Source organism: Pogoniulus pusillus, chromosome 8 (assembly GCF_015220805.1).
Source record: "Pogoniulus pusillus isolate bPogPus1 chromosome 8, bPogPus1.pri, whole genome shotgun sequence".
Lineage (NCBI taxonomy): Eukaryota > Metazoa > Chordata > Aves > Piciformes > Lybiidae > Pogoniulus > Pogoniulus pusillus.
This window is the reverse complement of record NC_087271.1, coordinates 20,448,325-20,474,453: the sequence shown is the minus strand read 5'-3', so window position 1 is coordinate 20,474,453 and position 26,129 is coordinate 20,448,325. Positions and strand designations below refer to the sequence as shown.

Here is a 26,129-nt window from a genome sequence, read left to right as displayed (position 1 = left end):
GCCGTCATGGCAAATGGCAGTGCCCTGGCAGGGCCCGCTTGTGCCGAGGTAGCCAGCACCGAAAGGGTCGAGGTGGCAGCAGCTAAGAGAAAGGGTAGAGAGTGGAGGAGACACCTTGAGGAACTGAGTCGAGAGGAGGATGAGCGTGCCAGCGTCAATGTGGGGACAGGTGCTCGGCATCCCCTACATCAGCCGCGGAGTGCACAGGCCCCTCCAGCTTCCTGCCCAGCCAGCAGATGCTGCTGATCAGGTTGCGAGGCCGAGATATGCCTTGTGAGTTGCTGGACAGTCACCTCTGAGTGGGGCAGGTGCTACGCCAGCAGGTGCAGCACAGCCAGCTGGTGCTGCAGTGCGGCCACCTGTTCCCACACAACCCACTGGACCTGGTGCAGCACCAGCGGATGGTGCTGCGGCTGCCCAGCGACTCCTGCAGTTCCAGCTCCTCCACCTGCAGCTCCACAGCCAGCACCAGCTGCAGCTTCTGTTCCAGTTGTACCACAGATGGCAGCTGCTCCTGTAGCCCCTGCCCAGCCTGCTGAGCCAGCAGCGCCTGCTGAGCCAGCAGCTCCTGCTGCTGCGGTCCCAGCACCACAGCCAGTCACTGTAATTACTAGCAACATTATCTGCAGGCAGTTGGTGTTGGGAAGAGCTTTCTATACTACACATGTATTGCCTTGAGAAGCAGCTTTGCCCTGGGTCAGAAGTGGCACTCTGCTCTGCATTAGGACTGTCCTATTTAGCAGGGTTTCCACCTGGTTTCAAGTCGCGTTTGCAGCTCCCAGGTTGCTTTTGGTAAAGAAAAGTCTGAAGGGAAGCTTAAGCTCCTTAGGACAAAAAACCCTCTCTGAACCTACCACAGATGCATTTTTCCTTTCATCTTGCCACGTTCCTAAAGGTGAAGATGAAAGCACAGCATTCCTTGTGGGCACTGACTTTGTTGAAGAATGGATGCACACCACCAAAACCTGACACCCTCGAGGGGGCCAGCAGAGAGGGACACCAGAGCAGCGCTCAGGACAACGACATTTGCCAGCACCACCAAGTCAAACTGTTCAGTTTGTAGCTGAGGGTCAGGCTGACACGGTGAGGAGTGGTGCTGCTGCTCGACGCCGAGTGTCTGGAGCTGGACAGTTCCTGCCCTCAGCTGCTTCCTTCATAGGTGCCGCTGCTGCTGCAGGAGTGGAACCTCATGGTGCCCATGGGATCTGACACGTAGCCTGCAAGAGGCAGAGAGAAGTTCAGGTGCAGCTCGGCACAGCAGCAATGCTGCCTCCCAGTTTCCCCACAGTGATGATGTCGACAAAACCAGTTTGGGCTGCACAGGCTCAGAGCCTACTGATGCCCTGTGCTGGCTGCAGGCCTCCCTCTGATGCCACCTGCTGAGGAGAAGCGGAAAGGGGAAGTGGCAATGGGAAGTCAACATCACCCAAGGAACCCACGGTACCGGGGCACAAAGAAGCTTTGGTGACTGACATCGAAGTGTAAACAACACTGTGGGGCTTTGCCATGGAAAGGAACCAACAACCTCTGCCCTTGCGACTGGAGCCTTGAAGGGCTCAAACTCAGCATTCTGGGAAGTGTCCTTAAAACAGCTACATTCTTGATGCTGCACATCAGAAAGCAGCAGCTGCTGTGCTGTCAGGGAGCTGCTCCAGTGGTGCTAAAGGCACTGGCTTGTCCTCACCCTTGCAGGTGTCACTGGTCACTGTGCTAAGGTGACGAACCCAATGGAGCCAGCACAAAGCTCTTGCTAGCCTGGCATTGCACAGAGACAGCCAGATGGAAACAGGAGAGCACAGGCACTGGAAGATGAAAACTGTCTGGGGCATTAGGTGGAGTGGGAGAAGGGCGAGAAGGCAGGGCCCAGGATCCTCTACACCAAAATCCATTTTTGTGACAGGTGAGTTTTTCCTGAGACTTTTTGGTAGCTCAGGAGACTGCAGCTGCCCCTGGGTAGCCACACCAAGGTGGTCAGAGCAGTACTCTGCATTAACTCACCATTTTGGTCAACTGGTGGGCACTGGAAGTTTCTTCTCATGTCATCCAAAGTCAGACCCTGAGAAGGGTGGTGTCCAGCACTGCAAATGAAGCAGGAGGTGTCAGTTCATACCAGTTTGTGTATTTAGGATAAGGCACATCTCCAGACCAGAAGGACTGTTGCTGCAATTGGAAGGTAAAGGCAATCATGCCCTGCAAAGATACAACAAAAGGACACCCCCAGATGCTTCTGACTTGGGTTGGCTGGGAGCTGCTTAACAGAAAAGACTCTTGTAGATCCTCACAGAATCACAGAAACATGGAGGTTGGCAAAGCCCCTCAGGGTTGCCAAGTCCAACCTAGAACCTAAGAGTCACCTTAAACCATAGCCCTAAGCACCACATCCAAAACAGCCTTAAACACATCCAGGCTGGGGGACTCCACCACCTCCCTGGGCAGCTCATTCCACTCCCTGACCATTCTCTGCATGAAAAACTTTTTCCTAATGCCCAATCTAAACCTGCCCAGCCTCAGCTTGAGGCCATTTCCCCTTGTTCTGTGTCCAGTTAGCTGTGAGAAGAGCCCAGCAGCAGCCTCTCCACAATGTCTCTTCAGGTAGTTGTAGACAGCAACTCCCCTCAGCCTCCTCTTCCTCACACTAACCATCCCCAACTCCCTCAGTTGCTCCTCCTAAGATTTATTCTCCAGGCCCTTTCCCCAGCTTCACTGCCCTCCTCTGGACCTGCTCCAGCACCTCCACATCTCTCTTGCATTGCAGTGTACTCACTCTGTGGGAAATGCTGAAGGTGTAAAGAACTGGAAAAGCATCAGTGAGAGCTTCTCTCCGTGGTGAATTGACATGTTCAGCTGGCCTGTCAGATGGACAGTTAAAGTGCACTGCTATTGCAGCCAACTCATTGGGAGCCTTCTGCATCCCACCGTGCCAAGGGCAAGCCACCAAACAGGCACTGAGATGACAGGGCAAAGCCCAAAACACTTTGGTGCCACATCTGTGGGGCAGAGACATCTCAAAGGTTGCTATGACTTTTCTCTCTTCAAAGAGGGTGCTTTGAGGCAGTTCTACCACTTATTTCATTGTCTGATCACATAATTCTAAACACCATTTGCCCTCTGCTCCATCTTCTTGTTTGCCTTCGCTGGCTTACTTCACAGCACTAAAAAATTTGCTCTGTTACCTTGGGGCATTTCAGCTGTTTCTCCACACTGCTATTTGGTTCAGCCTTTCTCCTCCTTCTTGTGAAATGAAAATAGTCAGGAGGAATCTTCAGGCAAGAATCAAAGCCATGTGATTTTTAAGGCCACGGCAGCATAAAAAGCAACTGCTGAAGCAACACCCTCTCCTTTCTGCACTGACCAGAAGGTAAATGTGTTTATGCAGCGTCCCCTTCATACCTGCTCCTGCTTTCAGCCGAAAGCAGTGCTCTCCGAACACAGCCAAGTGTGTCATTTGTGCTCCAGGTTTAAGAAGATAAGCACAGCTGTGCTGAAGGCAGCAATAAACACTCTCTGTCAGCGCTGCCCTACTGCTGTCTCCAACCTCGGGCCCGTGGACATCCGCTCTGCTTTTAGCTTTGACTGACAGGCAGTCAGGTATTTGGGGGGAGATTTGAGAATGTGTGGATGCAGAGACGGAAGCTGTGAATTTCTGAACTTGTAACCTCTTCTGTTTTGGGCAAAGAAAAGAGATGAACGCAGAGAGCAGACTGTGTTGGAAGTCCTAATAACACCACCCTACTGCAAAAATATCTTTAAATTTCAGGGGATATTAAGGCACTCACTCAAAAAAGCAGTGTAAGAGAATCAGAGAAGCATAGCATTCTATCTTAGCTTTTTTCTGAAAGGCAGCGTTTCTGCTACACAAACCTCTTGTTGAACTATTCTGCCCGGGACGACCGGGACTTACCGTGGCGGTGCCTTGCACCAGGACGAGGCGTCCCGAGCAGGAGCTGGTGGTGCAGAACCGGGCCCGCCCGTTCAGCAGCTGCACGACAGCGGCGGCGCCTTCGTCCACCGCACCCTTCCTGCCGCTGTCCGCCCGCGCCAGCCGCTGCGCCTTCCGCTGCTGGAAGGACGCCGTTGCTGGGGGATCGCCATCGTTCGGCCCGCCGGCGGCCCGCCAGGGCCGAAGCTGCCCACGGCCAACCGAAGGGCGGGGTGCAAGGGCGGGCCGACACCGCTCCGCGGCTGCCGCAGCCCCGCGCTGACCCTCCGCCGCAGCTCCTGCCCGGGCCCGTCTCCGCCGCCGCGGCAGGTAAGCGGTGGTCGCCAGGGCGTTCCGCTGGCCGCCGAAACTCGTCTCTGCCCCGGGCAGCGTGATGGGGCTGCCGGCGGTCCCCGGTGCGCAGGGCCGGGCTCCGCGGGCAGGGTGGGACAGATCCGCCGCGCTCCGGGCTGGCGCGGCGGGTGCCAGCCCTTGGGCCCTCCGGAGGCAGCGGCGGGCGGCGGGGCGGGGACTGGCGCGGCGGGAGGTGTCGGAGGGGCGAGGGCTGGCGGCGAGGGGCGAGCCGTGAGCCGAGGGACGTGCTCGGGGGTGAGCTTGTGTGGTGCCCCGTTCTTCCCGCTCCGTTGCCGAATTTTCCCGTGAGACTCGCAGGAGCCGGCTCAGGCTCCGCTCCCGCGGCCGTGCCCCTGTTCCGCTCCCCCAGCGCCCGGCGGCGGAGCCGCCCGGAGCCGGTGCTTGAAACCCAGAGCCGCGTTCGCCGCCGGCAGCAGGTCACGGTGCTCACGGGAGCCGGCTCAGAAAGCAGCTAAAGCATTAGCGATCGATTCTCTCGACAGCCCTGAGGTCACGCAAATGCTTGGCTTAGTTTGTGCCTTTGCGTGGCTCTGGAAGGAACCCAAAGCCGCCCAGGTGTTAATGGCGCACGGAGCCCCATTTAAAGAGCTGCTTACCGGGCAGTTGGCTGAGTGTTGTGAGGATGCAAAATAGGAAGGGAACGTAAACGTTGTGTTCCCCCCTTCGCAGACGCTCTGATCGCGATGGCAGCCAGCAGAAACGTGATGAGAGCAGTCAGGGTCTTTGAATTTGGGGGCCCTGATGTGCTGAAACTCCAGTCAGATGTGTTGATCCCCAGTCCAAAGGCACAGCAGGTACGTGGGGGTTCTGTGAGCCGAAGTAAGGGTGAGGGAGAACACCAGGGGCGCTCGGAGCAGGGTGTGGAGTACGGAACTAAAAGCTCCCGGGATCTCGAATGTGTGGTTCCTGGACAGTGCATTCTTACGTGCTGAGCTGAACAAAACGTGGCCCTTTAGTGTGGTAGGGGCTGCAGTAAAGGAGCTGCTGAAAATGGCTTCAGTTTAAGACTGAACTTTAGCTGACTGTGTTTTAAGAATCTGGTTAAAAAAGCACGATGCTGCTCTGAGAATTCAAGTGCTAAATCTTTATCACTATTGTTCAAGAAGCATCCTGAGGTGTCAAGGGAGGTTTTCCTGCCCTGTACTCTGCCCTACCGAAACCTCGTCTGGAGTATTGTGTCCAGTTTTGGGCTGTCCAGTTCAAGAGGGACAGCGAACTACTGGAGAGAGTCCAGTGAAGGCTATGAGGATGCTGAAGGATGATTAGGGGACTGGAGCACTGCCTGATGAGGAGAGGCTGAGGGACCTGGGGCTGTTTAGTCTGGAGAAGAGAAGACTGAGAGGGGATTTAATCACTGTTTATCAGTATCTGAGGGCTGGGGGTCAGGAGAGAGGGGACAGGCTCTGCTCACTTGCTCCCTAGTATAGGACAAGGAGCAATGGATGGAAGCTGCAGCACAGGAGGTTCCAGCTCAACACAAGGGGGAACTTCTGTAGTGTAAGGATCCTGGAGCACTGACACAGGCTGCCCAGAGAGGCTGTGGAGTCTCCTCTGTAACCTTTCATGGCTTGTCTGGATGTGTTCCTGTGTAACCTGAGCTCGATTGTATGGTCCAGCTGTGGCAGGGGAGGTTGGACTCTATGGTCTCTTTGGGTCTTTCCCAACCCCTGCCATCCTGTGATGGGACTGAAACATCTGTGTGATGAGAGAAGACTGCAAGGCAGGGGGCTGCTCAGTCTGGAGAAGAGAAGGCTGAGAGGGGATCTGGTCAGTGTTTGCCAGTACCTTAGTGGTGGGTGCTAGGACAAGGGACCATGGACACAAAGTGGAACACAGGAAGTTCCATCTGAAGATGGGGAGAAAGTTACAGTATCATTACAGTATCATTATCACTAGGGTTGGAAGAGACCTCACAGATCATCAAGTCCAACCCTTTACCACAGAGCTCAAGGCTAGACCATGGCACCAAGTGCCACATCCAATCCTGCCTTGAACAGCTCCAGGGACGGCGACTCCACCACCTCCCCGGGCAGCCCATTCCAGTGTCCAATGACTCTCTCAGTGAAGAACTTTCTCCTCACCTCAAGCCTAAATCTCCCCTGGCGCAGCCTGAGGCTGTGTCCTCTCGTTCTGGTGCTGGCCACCTGAGAGAAGAGAGCAACCTCCCCCTGGCCACAACCACCCCTCAGGAAGTTGTAGACAGCAATGAGGTCACCCCTGAGCCTCCTCTTCTCCAGGCTAACCAATCCCAGCTCCCTCAGCCTCTCCTCGTAGGGCTGTGCTCGAGGCCTCTCACCAGCCTCGTCGCCCTTCTCTGGACACGCTCAAGCATCTCTATGTCCCTCCTAAACTGGGGGGCCCAGAACTGAACACAGGACTCAAGGTGTGGTCTAACCAGTGCAGAGTACAGGGGCAGAATGACCTCCCTGCTCCTGCTGACCACACCATTCCTGATGCAGGCCAGGATGCCACTGGCTTTCTTGGCCACCTGGGCACACTGCTGGCTCATGTTCAGGCGGGTATCAATCAGCACCCCCAGATCCCTCTCTGTCTGGCTGCTCTCCAGCCACTCCGACCCCAGCCTGTATCTCTGCATGGGGTTGTTGTAGCCGAAGTGCAGCACCCTGCACTTGGAGCTATTGAACCCCATCCCATTGGACTCTGCCCATCTGTCCAGGCGGTCAAGGTCCCGCTGCAGAGCCCTTCTGCCTTCCAACTCAGTCACATCTGCCCCCAGCTTGGTGTCATCTGCAAACTTGCTGATGACTGACTCGATGCCCTCATCCAGATCATCTATGAAGATGTTAAAGAGGATGGGGCCCAGCACAGATCCCTGAGGGACACCACTAGTGACTGGCTGCCAGCTGGATGTGGCACCATTCACCACCACTCTCTGGGTCCGGCCCTCCAGCCAGTTCCTAACCCAGCACAGAGTGTTGCCATCCAAGCCATGGGCTGACAGCTTAGCCAGCAGTTTGCTGTGGGGGACAGTGTCAAAGGCCTTGCTGAAGTCCAGCTAGACCACATCCACAGGCCTCCCCACATCCACCAAGCGGGTCACCTGATCATAGAAGGAGATCAGGTTAGAAAGGCAGGATCTGCCCTTCCTAAACCCATGTTGGCTGGACCTGAGCCCTTTGCCATCCCTCAGGTGCACTCTTATCACCCCCAAGATAACCTGCTCCATCAGTTTCCCTGGCACTGAGGTCAGGCTGACAGGTCTGTAGTTCCCAGGTTCCTCCATCCGACCCTTCTTGTGGATGGGGACCACGTTGGCCATTTTCCAGTCTCCTGGGACCTCTCTGGTGAGCCAGGACTGCTGGAAAATGATGGAGAGTGGCTTGGCCAGCTCAGCTGCCAGCTCTCTCAGCACCCTGGGATGGATCCCATCTGGTCCCATGGACTTGTGGGTGTCCAGATGGCTCAGCAGGTCCTGAACTAATTCTTCAGGAATTTCCAGGGGAACACACTGCTCCCCGACCCCATCCCCCAGTTCAAGAGGCCATTCTTCTCCTCCTCCTTCCTTACTGTTGAAAACTGAGGCGAAGAAGGCATTCGGGACCTCAGCCTTTTCTACATCATCAGTTATAGTATTCCCCTCCTGGTCCAGTAAGGAGTGGAGGCTCTTCTTGCCCTTCCTTTTAGCGTTGATAAATTTATAAAAGTGTTTTTTGTTATCTTTCACGGAAGTGGCAGCCTAAGTTCTAGCTGAGCCTTAGCCTCTCTAATTTTTCTCCTGCATAATCTGGCTACCTCCTTAAACACATCAGGAGAAGCCTTCCCCTCCTTCCAGAGGTGATACACCCTCTTTTTTTTCCCCAATTCCTTCAGGAGCTGTTTGCTCATCCAGGCTGGTCACCTCCCCCTGCGGCTCATCTTTCGGCACATGGGAACTGCCAGCTCCTGTGCCTTCAAGAGCTCCTGTTTAAAGTAGGTCCAACCATCCTGGACCCCTTTGTTCTCGAGGACTGCTGCCCAGGGGACTTTGGAAATAAGTTTCCTAAGCAAATTGAAGTTTGCCCTCCGAAAGTCCAAGGTGTAGGTTTTGTTGCAGTGCCTCCCTACCTCCCTGTATATTGAAAATTCCACTAACTCATGATCACTACACCCCAGGCAGCCTCCCACTGCCACATCTCCTACCAGCCCTTCTCTGTTGGAGAGCAGCAGGTCAAGCTGAGCTTGACCCCTAGTAGGCTCACTTAACAGCTGGGACATGAAGCTGTCCTCCATGCAATCTAGAAATCTCCTGGACTGCCTCCTCTCTGCTGAACTTAGTTCCCAGCAGATATCTGGCAGGTTAAAGTCGCCCGCCAGGACAAGATCTGATCTTGAGACAGCCTCCAGCTGTTTGTAAAATATCTCATCTGTTTCTTCATCCTGGTTGGGTGGTCTATAACAGACTCCAACCAGGATGTCAGATTTGTTAGTCCTCCCTCTCATTTTAACCCACAAGCTCTCAACACCTTCATCCCTCACCTCAAGCTCAATGGCATGGAGTGACTCCCTAATATACAGAGCCACCCCTCCTCCTCTTCTCCCTTGCCTATCTCTCCTGAAGAGGTTATATCCCCCCAGTATAGCAGCCCAGTCATGCCTGTCATCCCACCAAGTTTCTGAAATGGCAACTATATCATAGTCACCCTGGTGGACCAGGACTTCCAATTCCTCCTGCTTGTTACCCAAGCTGCGTGCATTGGTGTAGATGCACTTCAGCTGGGCTCTCGATTCCCCAATTGTCCCTAGTTTCCTTCCCACTCTCTCCTTCTCAGGGAGAGTAATTGCCTCACCCACCCCCTTCAGACCTAGTTTAAAGCCCGCCTAATGAGCCCTGCCAACTCCATTGCCAGGACTCTCCTGCCCCTCCTAGACAATTGCACCCCATCACGATCAAGTAGGTCCGGCGCAGTAAAAGTTCCCCCATGGTCAAAAAACCCAAAATGCCGCCGCTGGCTCCATCCCTTCAGCCATTTGTTGATATCGTAGGTTCTGCTGTTCCTCTCTGTGAACTCCCTTGCCTCAGGGAACTGAGCAGAACACCACCTGCGCTCCCACCCCATCTATCAATTTCCCCAGGGCCTTAAATTCCTTTTTAATTGCCCTGGTCCCCCTCTTTTCAATTTCATCCCTTCCAGCCTGTATTACCAGCAAGGGGTAATAATCAGAGGGGTGTATTAGGTTAGGGATTCTCCTGGTGATGTCCCTAACCCGGGCACCAGGAAGGGAGCAGACCTCCCTGTGAGACGGGTCGGGACGACAAATGGGTCCCTCTTGTTTTTTGTGGAGCTAGTCACCATAGTTGGTGGCGACTGCTCCACCCTAGGCAATGTCACAGTTGGATGCTCCTCGTTGTTCTCACCCTCTGTACCCTCTGTATGCAGGACCTCATACTTGTTGTGCAAGGGCAGAGGAAGAGGAGGCGAGGGCCGGGGTGGATTTCCCTTACTACCCCTGACAGGGATCTGTACCCATCCCTCACTGTTTCCAGGGGCAGATTCCTTAGCAGTTGTTTGTTGTGCGGGTGTTGGAGCCTGGAGTCTGTTTCTCTGGAGAGCTTCCAACCGCAGCTGGCCACTGTGATCCTAGGCAAGCTGCTGTGTGTGCCCTTGCTTTGGCAGGGGGGTTGTAGTGGACGATTTCCAGCGGTGCCTTGCAACTGCCAGCATGCTGGGATTGTGTGATCTGTTCTTTTAGGTGCTCATTAAAGTCCATGCCTGTGGGGTGAATCCTGTGGAGACCTACATTCGTTCTGGAACCTACGCTCGCAAGCCAGCTTTACCCTACACCCCCGGCACGGATGTGGCTGGTGCCATAGAGACTGTTGGGGAGCAGGTCACAGCCTTCAAGGTACCTGTGCTTGGGGATTTACTTCCTTACGGTTTGTTGGGTGCTGATGGTGTGAGTGTTGCTCCTGGGGAGCAGCACTGCACTTCCTCTGCTCGGAGCAGCGACGCTGCGTGTAGAAAAGGTGTGCTGCAGAGCTGCTCTGGTGGCATTGCAGAGGTGCTCCACGCAGAATGATTCCCGCCTGAGGTAATGATCTCATGCAGGAGCGAGAAATTCAAGGTTTGTTTGGAAATGGAAATAGCTTTAGACAGCACCATCACTTAGGTATATGTCATTAAGACTGTTAAAACACTTTCTCGCTCCAGCCTAATCACTTCTGTGTGCTTTTTGTTCCTAACAGCAGTTGTGATGCTCTTTGCTTGAAGGAGAGCGACAGAGAGGTGATGAGCTTGGTCGTGTCAGAGAGATGCCCTGAAAGCTCTGCGCAGCTCCTGCATTTGCACACTCGCAGTGCTCGAGATGCAGCCCTCTGCACTGTGGGTCATGCTGTAGTTGCCTTAGGGTCTCTTAAGGGTGTCACTTTCTTCCGTGTTTCAGAAACACCCAAACACTGAGAAATGTCTCTCTGTGTGTGTGCATTTGTAAAAGCTTTTCAGGGTTTGCACTTGGAATCTGTGGATGGAATTCTTCAGTGCTCAGATTCCTGAAGGTGAATGTTAATGAGGCCGTAGGGTTGTGCATTAGGCTGTAGATCAGGGGTTTTAATTACAGCACTCATGATGTGGCAGTCTGGTGCTTAATTAATGCCAGTGTTCTCTGTTCTCTAATGCCAGTGTTTTCTGTTCTCCATGCAGAGGGCATGCCAAGGCAGGGGAGACGGTGCTGGTGCATGGTGCCAGTGGAGGAGTAAGTACTGCCAGAGGGAAAGCTGCAAGGAATGCTGCCTTTTCTCCTTGCATCTGCAATAGTGGTTAATAGCTATATCAAGAGTGGGTCTGCAGTCATGGTTAATATCAACTAATGGTTCTGTAATTCTCTTCTTACATTCTGCCTCTTGGAGAGGTGTCTTGGCTTTGTGCAAAAGTGGTGGCAGTAAAATCTGTGCTTGCAGATTCTCTCTGCCATACGTTATGCTGGTAGCCGCAGCAGGATGACTTTGTGAAGAGAAGAATTTCCTTGCCTGTGTGTCAAATACATACCCAGTTTTAACAGACAGACAACGCTGTGCAGGCGTTTGTGGCACATGCTGGTGGCTATATCAAAAAGCACAACACTTTATACTGTGCTGCTGTAGATATTTTTTCTTTTTCCTAAAAGGCTACTTGGCCATTTTTAAGATCCCAGCTACTTACTGTGGCTAAAAAGAATTGTTCCCAGGCCAGCCCTTTAAATGGGGAATTTTCAAGGTGCTGGTAGAGTATTTTCAATTTGAAATGCTGAGAAAGTCAGAGAAAAATACTTTTTTGCTGCTTTTCCTCCCCATCCCCTGCTCTCCTAACCCCTCTTCTATCCTCCTCTTCCTCTGCTCTTCCCCCTTCCTTTCTTTCCCCCTTCCCCTCCTTATCCCTTCTCCTCCCCTCTTTCTCCCTTCCCTTCTCTTCTTTCTCCCTTCTGCGCCCGTTTCTCCCTTCCCTTCCCTTCCCTTCCCTTCCCTTCCCTTCCCTTCCCTTCCCTTCCCTTCCCTTCCCTTCCCTTCCCTTCCCTTCCCTTCCCTTCCCTTCCCTTCCCTTCCCTTCCCTTCCCTTCCCTTCCCTTCCCTTCCCTTCCCTTCCCTTCCCTTCCCTTCCCTTCCCTTCCCTTCCCTTCCCTTCCCTTCCCTTCCCTTCCCTTCCCTTCCCGTCCCTTCCCTTCCCTTCCCTTCCCTTCCCTTCCCTTCCCTTCCCTTCCCTTCCCTTCCCTTCCCTTCTCTCCTCCCTTTCAGATGGGAATAGCAACGTGTCAGATTGTCACAGCATGTCCCCCTGTGCTACTCTCAACCCTTGGTCAGGTAGAGACTGATGGCTGCAGGGCTGTGCTGCCTCAGCCTGCTGTGTTGGAGGTCAGAATGACAGAATGTGATGGTTTGGGTGTTCCCCGCCCCCCCACACTTCAGAAATCACTCAGACTAGACTCAGCCAGCTCTGGAAATATGAATGAAGCTATTTATTTACAGCAGCACAATATACAAACAGCTATTTACAGTATATACAGTTATAGACAGAACTATACAAGGTAAAAGGTAATACAGAAACACAACTCCCCTCCCAGAAACCTGAGTCCCCAGGAGGGGCTCTCAACCACCCCTGCACCTTCCCCCTGCCCCTCTCAACCTTACCCTAGTCCCAAGGAAGAATTAAGGCTCAGCCAGAGGTTAAGAAGCAAAGTAGGTTAGGCCAAATGGAAGGTGAGGTTAGGGAGTAAGATGTTGCTCAGTCAGCAGCCCAAGCAAGAGTGAGAGAAAATGGCGAGAGTGTTATCTAATGTTTTCATTTCTTCTTCCCATTCTTCTCAGTGAGATGGTGAGGGTAATAGACATCACCATTGTTTTCCTTTCACAGCCTGCAATCTACTTCTTCTCACCAAAACATTCTAGCTAGCTTCAAACTAGCACAATCCACCCCTGTCTACTTCACTCAGAGTATTGCTGAGAACTATCTGATCTAACCTAAACCAGTATTTACATTAATGAATATTACAAGTTCAGTTCACACTTCATTCCAGCTATCTCAGATGTAGGTAATTCAAAAGCTCAGAACAGTTTCTCTCCTCACAGGTGAGAAGAGAACAGGGACTCCCAGATGACGTTGGGTTCGTGCTCATGTACTCCAGATTCTCTCGCAGATTTTTTCATTGTTGGACACTGATGGTACCTAGAACGAAAAACTCCTAACAGCTTGTATAATTCACTCTGAATTTAAACTCTCTCAGCTAAAGTTAGATTTCTCTGTGGAATACACTGGATTTCACCATTCTCCTGCATTACCCAGTAGGTATGACCAGGACCTTCAGCAGACACCACCCCTCGGACAGGTTTCCCTTTGCCCGAAGGAGAAAATACCCAAACAGTTTTCCCTAACAGATTCTTTTCACGTACAACAGGAACTTAATCACCATCTACTGTTTGGACCAAGTCTGATTGTGCAGGTCCTGCTCTGCTTACTGAACCTCTACTATATACCAACCAGGTAGCTTGTGCTAAATGTTTGTCCCAGTTTTTCAGAGTTCCACCCCCCATGGCTTTGAGGGTGGTTTTCAGCAAACCGTTGTAGCGCTCAATCTTCCCTGAAGTTGGTGCATAGTAGGATATATGATAGATCCACTCAGTACCATGCTCTTTGGCCCAGTTTTTCACAAGATTGTTCTTGAAATGAGTGCCATTGTCTGACTCGATTCTCTCTGGAGTTCCATGTCTCCACATGATTTGTCTCTCCAAGCCAAGAATGGTGTTGTGTGCAGTAGCATGTGGAACTGGATAGGTTTCCAGCCATCCGGTGCTGGCCTCTACCATCGTCAGCACATACTGCTTGCCAGAATGAGATCGAGTTAAAGTGATGTAGTCAATCTGCCAGGCTTCACCATACTTGTACTTTGACCATCTCTCACCATACCATAAGGGCTTGATTCACTTAGCCTGCTTAATAGCAGCACAAATGTCACAGTCATGGATGACTTGGGTGATAGCATCCATGGACAAGTCAATTGACCTATCGTGAGCCCATTGGTATGTCGCATCTCTGCCTTGATGTCCAGATGAATCATGGGCCCACCGAGCTAAGAACAGCTCACCTCGGTGTTTCCAATCAAGGTCAAGATCAGAGTTTGTATCAACCTGAGAAGTCTTAGCAGCTTGGTCTGCCTGCTGGTTGTGTTGGTGTTCCTCAGTGGCTCTGTTCTTGGGCATGTGCGCGTCTACGTGCTGCACCTTCACTGGAGTTCTCTCCAGCCGTGCATCAATGTCCTGCCATAGATCAGCACACCAAATAGGCTTTCCTCTTCTCCGCTAACCATTCTTTTTCTAGTCCTTTAGCCAACGCCATAGAGCATTGGCTACCATCCACGAGTCGGTGTAGAGGTAAAGGATAGGCCAATTCTCACGTTCAGCCACATCAAGAGCAAGTTGAACAGCTTTTACCTCAGCGAACTGACTGGATTCTCCTTCTCCATCTCTCGCTTTGGTAACTCTCCTGGTAGGACTCCACACAGCTGACTTCCATATTCGCTTGTTCCCAACAAGATGACAGGAACCATCTGTGAACAAAGCATGGTTCTTTTCCTGATCAGAGAGATCACCATAGGGAGGAGCTTCTTCAGCATGGGTTATTTTCTCCTCTGGAGGTTTGGTACAGTCTGTGCCTTCCAGCCAGTTGGTGATAGCCTCCACTGTACTAGGTCGATCAAGATTACCCATTCGTGCTCGCTGGGTTATCAAACCCATCCATTTAGCCCAGGTTGCATCTGTGGCATGATGTGGTGATGAACCTTTGCCTTTGAACATCCAGTTTAGAACCGGCAATCTAGGAGCTAAAAGCAATTGTGACTCAGTTCCAATCACTTTAGAAGCTGCTTTCACTCCTTCATAAGCTGCTAGTATCTCTTTCTCTGTTGGGGTGTAATTTGTCTCTGAACCTCTGTAGCTACGACCCCAGAAACCAAGTGGATGACCACGTGTCTCATTTGGAGCTCTCTGCCAAAGGCTCCAAGTTGGACCATTGTCACTGGCAGCCGTGTACAGAATGTTCTTAATGTCTGGACCAGATCTCACAGGTCCCAAGCCCACTGCATGGACTACTTCTCGCTTGATCTGATCAAAGGCTGCTTGTTGTTCAGGTCCCCACTCGAAATTGTTTCTCTTACGAGTCACATCATGCAGAGGTTTGACAACTTGACTGAATCCAGGAATGTGTAGTCTCCAAAATCCCACTGCACCTAAGAAAGAGAGAGTCTCCTTCTTATTGGTGGGAACTGCCATGGTGGAGACTTTGTTGATCACATCCTGTGGAATGTGACAGTGACCATCCTGCCACCGCACTTCCAGAAACTGAATTTCTCTGGCAGGTCCTTTGACCTTGTCTCTCTTAATGGCAAAACCTGCTTGCAGCAGAATGTCAATGATTTTGTCTTGCAGAGAAGATCTTGTGGAGAAGGGTTAAAAGGACACTGCAATATGGATCAAAAGCAAGTGACAACTTTATTTGGTAGACGTGTTACAGATAATATATGCATACATGTAAGAAGCTAAATGGCTAAATCTCTAAAGACCATATTTGCATGGTACACCTACTTGCTGTTACAGCTGCAAGCTGCAAACCAACTTTCTTATCTCATCCAGAGTTAGCTGGATTCTGCTCTGCTTGTTTGCTGACTCATCAAGGACGGTGCCTGCCTGCCAAGTTATATCAAATGCTGCCTTTGTTTTCGGTGCAGCCTAGCACAGCCCTGCTCCAGTTCTATATACTCATTCTGCTTGCCCAGCATTAAGTCATGTCCATTCTCCTTTAGCCATTCTTCAACAATTCCCCTTTTTTGTTTTTGGGCAAGCAGAGCTGCACCTTCAGTAACTCGATCCACACCCCTCATAATGCATCCATATCCTATGCTTAATAATATAAGCATAAGCAGTACTATTCCCAGCAGGCGGAGGCCCTCCTTAATAACCTGTAGTATCCAGGGAGACAAACCTCCAAAAATTGATGTTAGACACTGGTCAAACGGGTTTTTGTGGTTAGTATGATTTTTCAGCTAAGCAAGCACGATCGCCGCAGATAAGAAAGGTGTTGTTAGAAAGTTAGGAATGGCTGTTCCATTATTCCACTAAGTTTGCTTTATATCTGCACCATACACAGCATCTGATGCAGGCCTCTTTTTTCCCTCCCCACTTATCCATGGTATTGCGCCACAGTATTCTCTACCATTACACCAATTATAAGGTTTTCCTGGTGATACGTCTGTCCACTGCTGTAACATTTTCATATAAGCCAAATATCCCTAATTTCCCTGATATTTTGTCCCGAAAGCAAAACAAGTTCGAGTCCAATTAGTTGTGGACAAGTTCCCTATCTTTTGACTACCTAATAACTCTAGTTCTTGTGGGTCCCAGGGCAGGGTTACATTCAGCCCTCTTATCAGCAACACAGCACAATCAGAAGCATTCTTTATCTTATTACAATTATAATTTTTCATGTAACCCTTAAAGTCTTCTGGGTCGAATCCTGGTAATCCTACCAGACATGTCTTAAAAGGCTCAGTAGCTGATTGTAAACTAAGACAAAAGTCCTTATTACCCGTCTGGTTCACCCATGTCACTTGCATGTTTGCTTGGGGATTCACTTGATTGATCGCATTGACCATCACTTCTAGAAGTAGCAACAGGATCAGTAGAAGGAGCAATTTTTGTCCATTGCGCCAGAATCCAAAGCAGACCTGTTGATGTAGAAACAGAAACATATCCTCTGCCCCAATAGAGTATCTCTGCTGGCCCTTCCCACATACTTGTCTTAGGATTTCTACACATAACCTGGACCTTTTTGTGTGGTTGTTTTTCTACTGTACCACCATGCAGTTTTGCTGGAGGCACATCCTGATCAGAAAAGATGCATAGATGATTAAGGGTAGAAAGCGTCACTGCTAAACTTTCGGCTGGATCAGCAATTTCCGGGTACTTCTGAATGTACCTTTTCAGGGTCTGATTTGCTCTTTCTACTATCGCTTGTCCCGTAGGTGAATTTGGGATTCCTCTAGTATATTTCACACCCCACGCTTGCAACATCTGCCTAATCCTTTCGCTTGCGTAGGCTGGCCCATTATCAGTCTTAATCTCCTTTGGTACTCCCATCACTGCAAAACAAACAGTCAAATGTCTTTGAACATGCAATGCCTTCTCACCAGTCTGAGCTGTGGCCCAGATGAACTTGCTATATGTATCAATTGCAGCATGGACATACTTTAACCTTCCAAATTCTGGAACATGTGTGACATCCATTTGCCACAACTGCAACACTTCCATTCCCCTAGGATTCACACCAATACCCAAACCAGGACCATGATGGCTGCACTCAGGGCAAGCTTGAACTATACCCTTAGCTTCATTCATCGTGATTTTAAACTGATTATGCAAACCCTTTGCATTCTGGTGAAACCTCTGGTGTGCTTCTCATGCAAGTGTGAACTCACTCAGGGGAACAACTGTGGAAACTAGCTCATCTGCTCTTGCATTCCCTTCTCCCAAACCTGTGTCCCATTTATGACTACGTACGTGGATCACACAATACTCTTCTGCTCTCTGCTGTACTGCACTTTGCATCGCTCTCAGAAGCTGCCCTAAATGAACATTCGATATGTCCTTCACAAAAGCACTTTCTATACGCTCCAAAATTCCTGCTACATACAAAGAATCAGTCACTATGTTCAATGGTTCTTGCATCCATCGTGAAAGAGCCCAAACTACTGCTGCTAATTCCAGCATTTGTAAAGAGTCCCTAGGTTGGAAGTTGGTGCTTCCAGGTTCTTTTCTCATATCACGTAGCAACGGCTGTTTTCGATTTCTTCCCCATGTCAGTGTATATGGTGATAGCATCTAACAGTGGTTGTGGTGATCTCTTTCCCTGGAATAACCGTTCCAGGCAACGGAACGGAACATCCGTTTTAGTGTGGGACATTAAATTTGTTGCATGGATAAATGTGCAGGACAGGATAGTAGACTCAATTGTAACGCAGGAGTTTGCCAGAGTGTTTGCTCCAGGTCAGCCCTTTTGATGGGAAGAAATATGGTACTCGGTTCCGTGCCACTAATTTGCAGAATATGACGTCTTCCTCGAACTATCAACTCTGCCAAATTTTCAACTTTTTGTTGGATTGTTGTCTTTGTTTGTAAGGGTGTGGAAATCCATTCCAGGATCCTTATGCTCTCCCCTTTTTTGTTTTAGCTCTGGCAAACTGCACCCATGCGGGTGTGGGCTGATGGTAGAATGAGCAGGTCTATAGGTTCCCATGGGTCTAGGCGACTGACCCATCTTTGGCTAATTTGATCTGATAGTTTAGCAATCATGGCTTTCTGATCTGTGGACAGGTGCATTGTAGCCGCAGGGACACAGCCCTGAAATAAAGGCCTAAGTTTTTCCAAGTCTTCCAAGGAAAGCCCAATGACTGGTTGAAGCCATTGTAAATCACCCATTAATTTTTGTGCATCTGTAAGTGTCATGATATTCATATGTAAAGTAAGTTTTTGTGGCCGGATTTGTCCTTCACTAAATGGAGTTTCTTTGCAAAAAAGAATGTCATCCATATAATGATAAATGGAGGTAGTTGGCCACTGTGCTCATAGTGGTCGTAAGGCATTGTCCACATAAAGCTGGAAGATTGTAGGGCTGTTCTTCATGCCTTGAGGTAACACAGTCCATTGGTAATGGCTCGCTGGTGCCTGCCTATTCAGTGATGGCAGGGTAAAGGCAAAACGCTGACAATCGTCTGGGTGTAGTGGAATGGTAAAGAAACAGTCCTCTAGGTCTATGATCAACAGATGCCATTTTTCAGGCAGCAAAGCAGGAGTTGGCAAACCAGGCTGTAGTGCTCCCATTGCTTGCATCTGGTCACTGATCGCTCAAAGATCATGGAGTAATCAAAACTTGCCTGATTTCTTTGGAATAACAAAAATAGGAGTATTCCATGGGCTAGTGGAAGGAATCAAATGCCCTGCTGTTAGTTGTCCTTGAACTAATTCGTGTGCTTTTTGCAGCCTTTCTGCTTTAAGCGGCCACTGCTCCACCCATATCGGTTTGTCTGTTAGCCAATATAGTTGAATGGGGAAAAGCTGCCTCTCAGTGGCTGCTAATAAAAACAATGCTCGTTTGTGATGATTAGTCCAAGCTGAGAGAGTGCATCTCTCCCTATTAGTCCATTGACACCTCTGGGCAGAGGCATTACAGTCGCATAGAGATTGGCAGTTTGGTTTTCAATGGTAAGTTGCAGGCATTGAGTGGATTGACGTACTTGGCCGTTCCACCTACCCCTTCAACCCCTTTTATGCAGGCCTGAGTGGTCCAGTGTGCAGGCCATTGATTTCTGTCAACGATGGTAATGTCTGCACCTGGATCCACAAGCATCGGCAATTGTATTCCATCTGAGTCATTTGATAAGTTCGCTGTCACCACAGGTCTTTGACCCAGCTGTAGGCTTAATAGTGCCATACCTCCAGTTGATCCAAATCCACTCTCTCCTCAATGTTGCTGTAAGAGAGGAGGTGCTGACTGTAGTAGACATGGAACTGGGATGAGCTGAGCAATCTTGCTTTCCTTAGGAATGTGTATTGGTGGAAAGTCCGTTTGAACCATAATCTGGATAATGCCTTCAAAGTCCGAATCAATGACTCCAGGCAAAACAAATAGTCCTCTTATAGATGCTGATGATCTTCCCAGAAGTATACTCTCACAGGCTTGGCCGTTGATTATCACTGGTCCCTTTAAAGTAGATGGAATCTTTTGGGGCTTACTGTCAATTAAGGTGGTTTCTACTGCTGTTGCCAGGTCCACCCCGAGGTTCCCTCTGGTGGCTGACTGTAGGTGACGGGAGCAGCCATTTGTGTCGGCACTCAGTTGCTCCTCGCGCTCCTCCCCCTGTTTCCCGGTCATCGACAGGCTGCCGTGGAGTGATTTTTCAAGTTACAGTTTTTACAATGTACACTGGGTATCGGACATTGAGAGCGAAAATTACCTATCTGTCCACAGCGAAAACATCTTATTCGATTCTCAAAACAGTTCCCTCCTCCTGCTGATCTAATCGGAGCTAAAGCTGCTAGTGCCTGTGCCTGCTGTTCAATAATCTTTTCTAGATGATCCCTAGTATTGTCTGGTGCAGGAGAAACTGCAACATAAGCCCTAGGTTCTAGGGGTGCAGTTTCCTCTCACTGCACTCTGTCTAACATTTGTGCTCCTGTGGCATCCCGGGGTAGGGTTACTAATATACCTCGGGTTCTAGCATTGGCATTATCAAAAGTAAGCTGTTGTATAAGGGTGTGTTTCATGTGTTCCGGTAAGTCAGAATTGTCCAATGCCTCATGGAGTCGGTCTAAGAAGGAGCCAAAAGGCTCACTTTCTTTTTGTTTAATTGATGTATAAGATGGGGTAATCAGGGCCGTTTTTACTCCCCCCAGTGATAACTGAGCTAATCTCATGCTTTCTTTTAATATCTCCAGGGCCATATTAAGTTGAGCATCCACCCCCGCCCATTGACCTTCGCCTCTCAGCTGGCTAACGGTGATCCCCCGCAGAGGATCACTATCTGCCCATGGCAGTGAAATAGCACCCTGACACAAGGCTTCCATTTCAGTATTAAACTGCATCTGTTGTGAGGCGGTTAGTATCATTCTCAACACCTGTTTCCAATCTTCTTGTGCTAGCATCCCTCAGACAGAGAAAATATACTGTAACATCTGCTGAGCAGGGTCACTGTGAAGTCCATATTTAGATACCGTCTCTCTAAGTTGGGCTAATAGTTTCCAATCAAATGCCTGATGCTCCCCAACAATTGTTTCATCTGCTCGGGTGTCATAAACCACTGGACATACTTTAGATAACATACTTGCAGCCTCAGTGTCCCCATCTGATAAAGCCTCCCTAGCTATTTTACCCCATGGTTGCCACCTAGGAGGTGATAGTTGCGAGCTGGACCTTTCTGCTCTCTTGCTTGTGTTACTAACGCCCTCCTTGCTCGGGGCACTCCCTTCAGCCCCTTGCTGGCTGACTGCAAAGGCTGGCTGTCTCAAACTTTTTCTCTTTGCTAAGCGCTGTATCATTCGCTGTGCTGCCTCATACAAGGTATTGTCATTGCTATCAGTCTCAGACTCGCTCAATTCTGAACTGGAGGATTCGGATGGTGGCATAGAGGTCTGTACCACAGCTTCAGTAACGTCTGAATTCTCAGGAGCAAAGGGTGACATGGTGGGCTTGTTCTCTCCCTCATCTTTGCTGAACTCTGATGTTAGCATAGGATGAAGGAGCAAGCTTAACAAGCTTCTTCATGAGACCTGTTCCAAGAGGAATGTCATCAGGCTTATGTGTGCCATGATCTCCATAAAGCACTTCCTTCACAGCAAACTCCTTCAGAAGCCTAATTCCCTGCTCAATGGTGTTCCACTTCTTGGCCGCCCGTGGCGGATCATCTTGGGAAGGATATCTCATAGCCACAGCCAACAGAAGGCATGTCCACAAGCTAACCTTACCAAGAGGACTTGCTAGGTATTTGTCCACTCCACTCTCCTTAGTGAGTGGTCCTAGCTGCGTGGCAGACTTGTCTCCTGCCTGTTTGGCATTGGCACCAATGCTACAGCATCTCACCAGCCAGCTTAGGATTGGCTCTCCTGATTCCTTTGAGTATTCCTTTCTAACTTCCCTGACCTCTCTGAGGGGATCGTTGGAATCCTGGATGTCATCCTTCTCCTCTTCCTCTTGTTGATCTGGATGTCCCTGGCCTAGAAACCAAACTTTCCTAAGCACATTCTTAAACTCATCAGAACCATCCTCTTTCTTGGCAGCCAACCTCACAGCACTCCTCTCATCAGAGTACTGGGATCTGAGCATGTTCACCAAATCCTGAAGACTATATGTCTCCTCTTCCTCTTCTTGCTCACCAGAGGTCCCCTCTCTTACATCCTCTTTTGAATCACACTTTGTCAAATGTGGTGTCTTAGCTTTTGCCTTAGCAGGCACCAAAAAGGCATTCTGTGCAGCTACAGACTTTGACATGTCTACTGAAGGGTTTGAATCATTGGGGGTCTGGCCTGAGGCCTGTAAGTTCAGATCTGCCTTAGAGCTAGGAGGGTTCTGGTTGTCTGCTGGCTGGGGATTCGAACTGTCTGAATTAGTGTTATTAGTTAAGGGAACATCTGGGCTTTGAGTGGTCACCTGTGTTCCTGGGAATGCTGCCAATCCTGCCGTGTTATCATTCCCACTGGGAACAGTGGCAGCTTCCCCAGAATCTGGAGAGGGACGTGTAGTGGCTGTCCCAGAATCCTGAGAAGGAGGAGTAATATTTGCTGTCCCTTGCTGTGCCCCTGAGTTATCATTGTTTTGGTTTATACTGGTACATTGTTTATCTTTCATTTTCGACATAGCTTCCTGGTTCTTACAGGCATTGCACTCGATTTTTTCTTACATAATGCCATAATAAATATGAAAATCAAAATTACAAGACCTAAAATCACACCCAACAGAAATACCACAGTCTGACATGAACAAAATTCTGAACAAGAGTCTGGCATCTCAGTTTTGGGAAGGATCACTCTCATCAGGGCTGTAGATAAAGCAGAAGTACTTCCATCGCCTCTAATATTATTATTAAATACCCCTGTAATGTTACTAGTAAAACTTTCAGTGACATTAAATCCAGCATACCCAAGAATGAAGTCCCCCCAATTCCAGAAAATGGTTGTGAGTTTAGCTTTGACCTTCTTAAAAATTACATTAAGCAAGAAATAACCAATTTGGCCTTTGATCCAATTATACACAAGAAAACAGAAAACAGGCCACACAATAGCACCCACTAAGTAAAATAGCTGCTTCATTACCTTCATTCTGATTCCCAGAGTTAATTATCTGTCACTCAAAATGAATTTGCCCCTTGTTGGAGTGCCAAATAAAATGATGTGATGGTTTGGGTATTCCCCGCCCCCCCACACTTCAGAAATCACTCAGACTAGACTCAGCTGGCTCTGGAAATATAAATTAAGCTATTTATTTACAGCAGCACAATATACAAGCAGCTATTTACAGTATATACAGAAATAGACAGAAATATACAAGGTAAAAGGTAATACAGAAACACAACTCCCCTCCCAGAAACCTGAGTCCCCAGGAGGGGCTCTCAACCACCCCTGCACCTTCCCCCTGCCCCTCTCAACCTAACCCTAATCCTAAGGAAGAATAGAAGTTCAGCCAAGAGGTTAAGCAAAGTGGGTTAGGCCAAATGGAAGGGTGTGTTAGAGAGATGCAGTTCAGTCAGCAGCCCAAGTGAGAGTGAGAGAAAATGGCGAGACTGTTATCAAATGTTTTCATTTCTTCTTCCCATTCTTCTCAGCGAGATGGTGAGGGAAGTAGACATCACCATTGTTTTCCTTTCACAGCCTGCAATCTACTTCTTCTCACCAAAACATTCTAGCTATCTTCAAACTACTACACAGAAGGACAGGTAAAACTGGGCTGGGGGCTTTCCTCCCTGTGCGAAGCAGCTTCTGAAGGCACTGATGGACTTTTCACATGGGCTTGTAGTGTTAAGAGAAGAGGGAATCACAGAATGTCAGAGGCTGGAATGGATCTCCAGCGGTCATCTGGTCCAACCCCACCCTGGTCATGACCTATACCAGGATCACCTCTACCAGAAGGAATTGAAACTTGGAGGGGAGATTTAGACTGGCTATCAGGAAGAAATGCTTTACAATGAGGGTGGTGAGAGACTGGCACAGGCTGCCCAGGGAGGTTGTGGATGCCCCCTCCCTGGAGGTGTCCAAGGCCATCATGGATGAGGCTGGGAGCAAGCTGGTCTAGTGGAAGATGTCCTTGCACAGGGCAGGGGGTTGGAACTGGATGATCTTTAAGGTCCCTCCCAACCCAGAACGTTGTATGAATCTGTGAATCTGAGGAGGTACCAAAGCTGGCACTGAGGACGTTTGAGGATGCCCTGGGGCTGTGTGGGGCCACGAAGGTGATGGCATGGGGGCTTCTGGTGGATGGTGCAGGCACACTAGAAGCGGTGTGCTCACACCCAGTTTGGACTCCATGCACCACAGGCATCATGCTGATGCTTCCACTGCATCCCCTGCAGTGCAACAGTCGTCCTGCTTATCTGCATCAGAGTGGGGCCAGTGGCTGCTGCGGGCTGGTGGTGTATGTCCTGGGTAGCTTTGGCTGAGCCCTGAGCCTCTCACAGTGCAGGTGCAGTCAGTGACTACATGTGGCACAGCCAGTGATGCCAATCTGCCTATAGCTGACATCCAGGCAGAAGATGACATCTCAGGGAGAGTCGTTTTATGGTTTTGCTCCCTGTTTCTTTTTGCTCCTTGGAGTTTGCCTCTGCAGGATCTTCCTGTCTGTAAATACACAGACTCGCGTTGGCTCTCTGAGGGGGTTTAGACTGTGCAATGGGAGCACCTTTGACCCTACAGGTTATTTAAACAGCTTCAATCATGTTTCTGGCAGATCTCAAGGAGTGGGAGAATAATCTCTGAGAAGGAGTACCGGAGAAATGAAATCAGGAGGAATCACCAGCGACTCCTGGAGGACTACCTGACTCAAGTCATATTCCACAAGATCCTCGACTTGAAGGTGTGTACTCAGCAGTGCTGTCCAAGCCTCTTCAGATGCTTCCCTGCTGCCAGCCAGTGGCTGCTAGCTTGTCCCACGCCGTCGTCTGTAGCTGTGTCCTCAGGTTACCCTGGAAGGCTCTTCCCTGCTGGGGATCATGGAGTGGCTTGGGTTGGAAGGGGCCTTAAAGATTGTCTAGTTCCAGCCCCCTGCTGTGGGCAAGGACTCCTTTCACTAGACCTGCTCTGGCAGGGGGGTTGGATCAGATGATCTTTCGAGGTCCCTCCCAGTCCCTGACATCCTGTGCTTGTGTGACCAGGCTGCTCAAGGCCACACACAGCAGCTCCAGGGAGGGGGCATCCATGACCTCCCTGGGCAACCTGTTCCAGTGTCTCTACCACCCTCACTGGAAAGAATTTTTCCTAAATTGTTATCTCAGTTCAGCTTCTTCCGGTTTGAAGCCATCAGGCCTCACCCTGTCACTCCACGCCTTTGTAACAAGTGCCTCTCCAGCTCTCCTGTAGCAGAAGGGACAATTCTTGTGCTTCACATCCCCTGCATGAAGCCTCCCCTGCCTTGAGATCTTCCACCACACTGCCACTGGGACACGTGCTGTCCTGAATCCATTACTGCTCTTGGGTAGCCATCAGGCTATGGGGTGATGTTCACAGGGTTGGTCGCTTAAACAAATCTCATCAGAAGCAAATAGTTTGAAGGTGGTTCTAAATCCTGTCCGACTGCAACCTTTGGGCACACCTCCAGAATGGAGCAGGTCTGTGCCCCTGCACACCTACTCAGATCTTCCCTTGCCACGTTGATGGACAGAGGTGATGCCAAAGGGGGCGCATCAGTCCTGGTTTCACAAGAGGCCTAGTGAGGGTAGCACCCAGGGAGCAGCAGGTGAGCGAGAGGCAGGACAGAGGCAAGTGTGCTGCCAGTCAGGGGCATCTCATGATGTCTGTTACTGAGACTTCTCTTCCCCTTCCACTGGTAGCGTTGGCAGCAGTTGGAAGCGATGAGGAAGCTGGAACATTCTCTGAGGATGGAGAAGTGGGAGAGAACCAAGGTAAGCCTTGAGTGTTCTGGAGTAGTGATGAGAGCTGTCAGCTGTGCCCTGTGTTGTTTGCCAGGGGCTGATTGAGAGACCTTCAACTAAACCACGAATGAGGAGATAGACGAAAAGAGGCATCTGAGTCGAGTCTTGGGCAGATCAGCAGATGGAAAGGGCTGCAGGGAAATGAGTCAGAGGCTGGGAAGACGTCTTCTCCCTCATCCCTCTCTCATTCTCCCCCTGATTTCCTCTCCTTCCTTAACCAGCTGTTCCAGGGGGTCCATCCAGTGACGGGCAGAGCAGAGGCAAGCTCCACCATTGCTGTTAGAGGCTCTAGCAGGTGACAGAGACATAATTTGTGCTCCTTCAGATGGAACGCTCCAGAAGGTTAGTGGATGGTGCCAGGCCTGCCTGCCTCCCACGCCCACCACTTTGTCAACTCAATCATCCTGACCTCCAGCTTGCTCTGGTTGGAGTATGTGCTGCTCAGTCACACCTGGTGAGAGTCACCACATGCTCCACGTGCTGTAGTGTGAGCACACAGAGCTGTGTGTTTCCTGCTGCAGAATTCTGGAGGATTCCACAAGCCCTCTTTACACAGCAACGTGCTCGTGACCAGGGCCTTCCTGGGAAGAAGTCTGCACTTGGCTCACCCTGACACCAACTTCAGGGAGGAGATCAAAGTCTATCAGCAGCACTGCGGGGGAGAAAACCTTTGTGTCTACAAAGGCAT

General features: G+C 50.1%; 1 protein-coding gene across 1 annotated transcript; it reads left to right on the top strand.

Annotated features, from left to right (window-relative positions):
• Positions 1-6: 6 nt before the first annotated feature.
• LOC135177805 (uncharacterized) lies at positions 7-26,049 on the top strand. Its single transcript, XM_064148260.1, has 10 exons — positions 7-159; positions 309-404; positions 1,833-1,900; positions 3,840-4,249; positions 4,964-5,088; positions 9,986-10,138; positions 10,933-10,984; positions 24,241-24,366; positions 25,340-25,411; positions 25,767-26,049. Exons 1-8 carry the CDS (start codon positions 7-9, stop codon positions 24,267-24,269), a joined length of 1,086 nt encoding a protein of 361 aa, XP_064004330.1. The 3' UTR covers positions 24,270-24,366; positions 25,340-25,411; positions 25,767-26,049.
• The last annotated feature ends 80 nt before the right edge of the window (positions 26,050-26,129 follow it).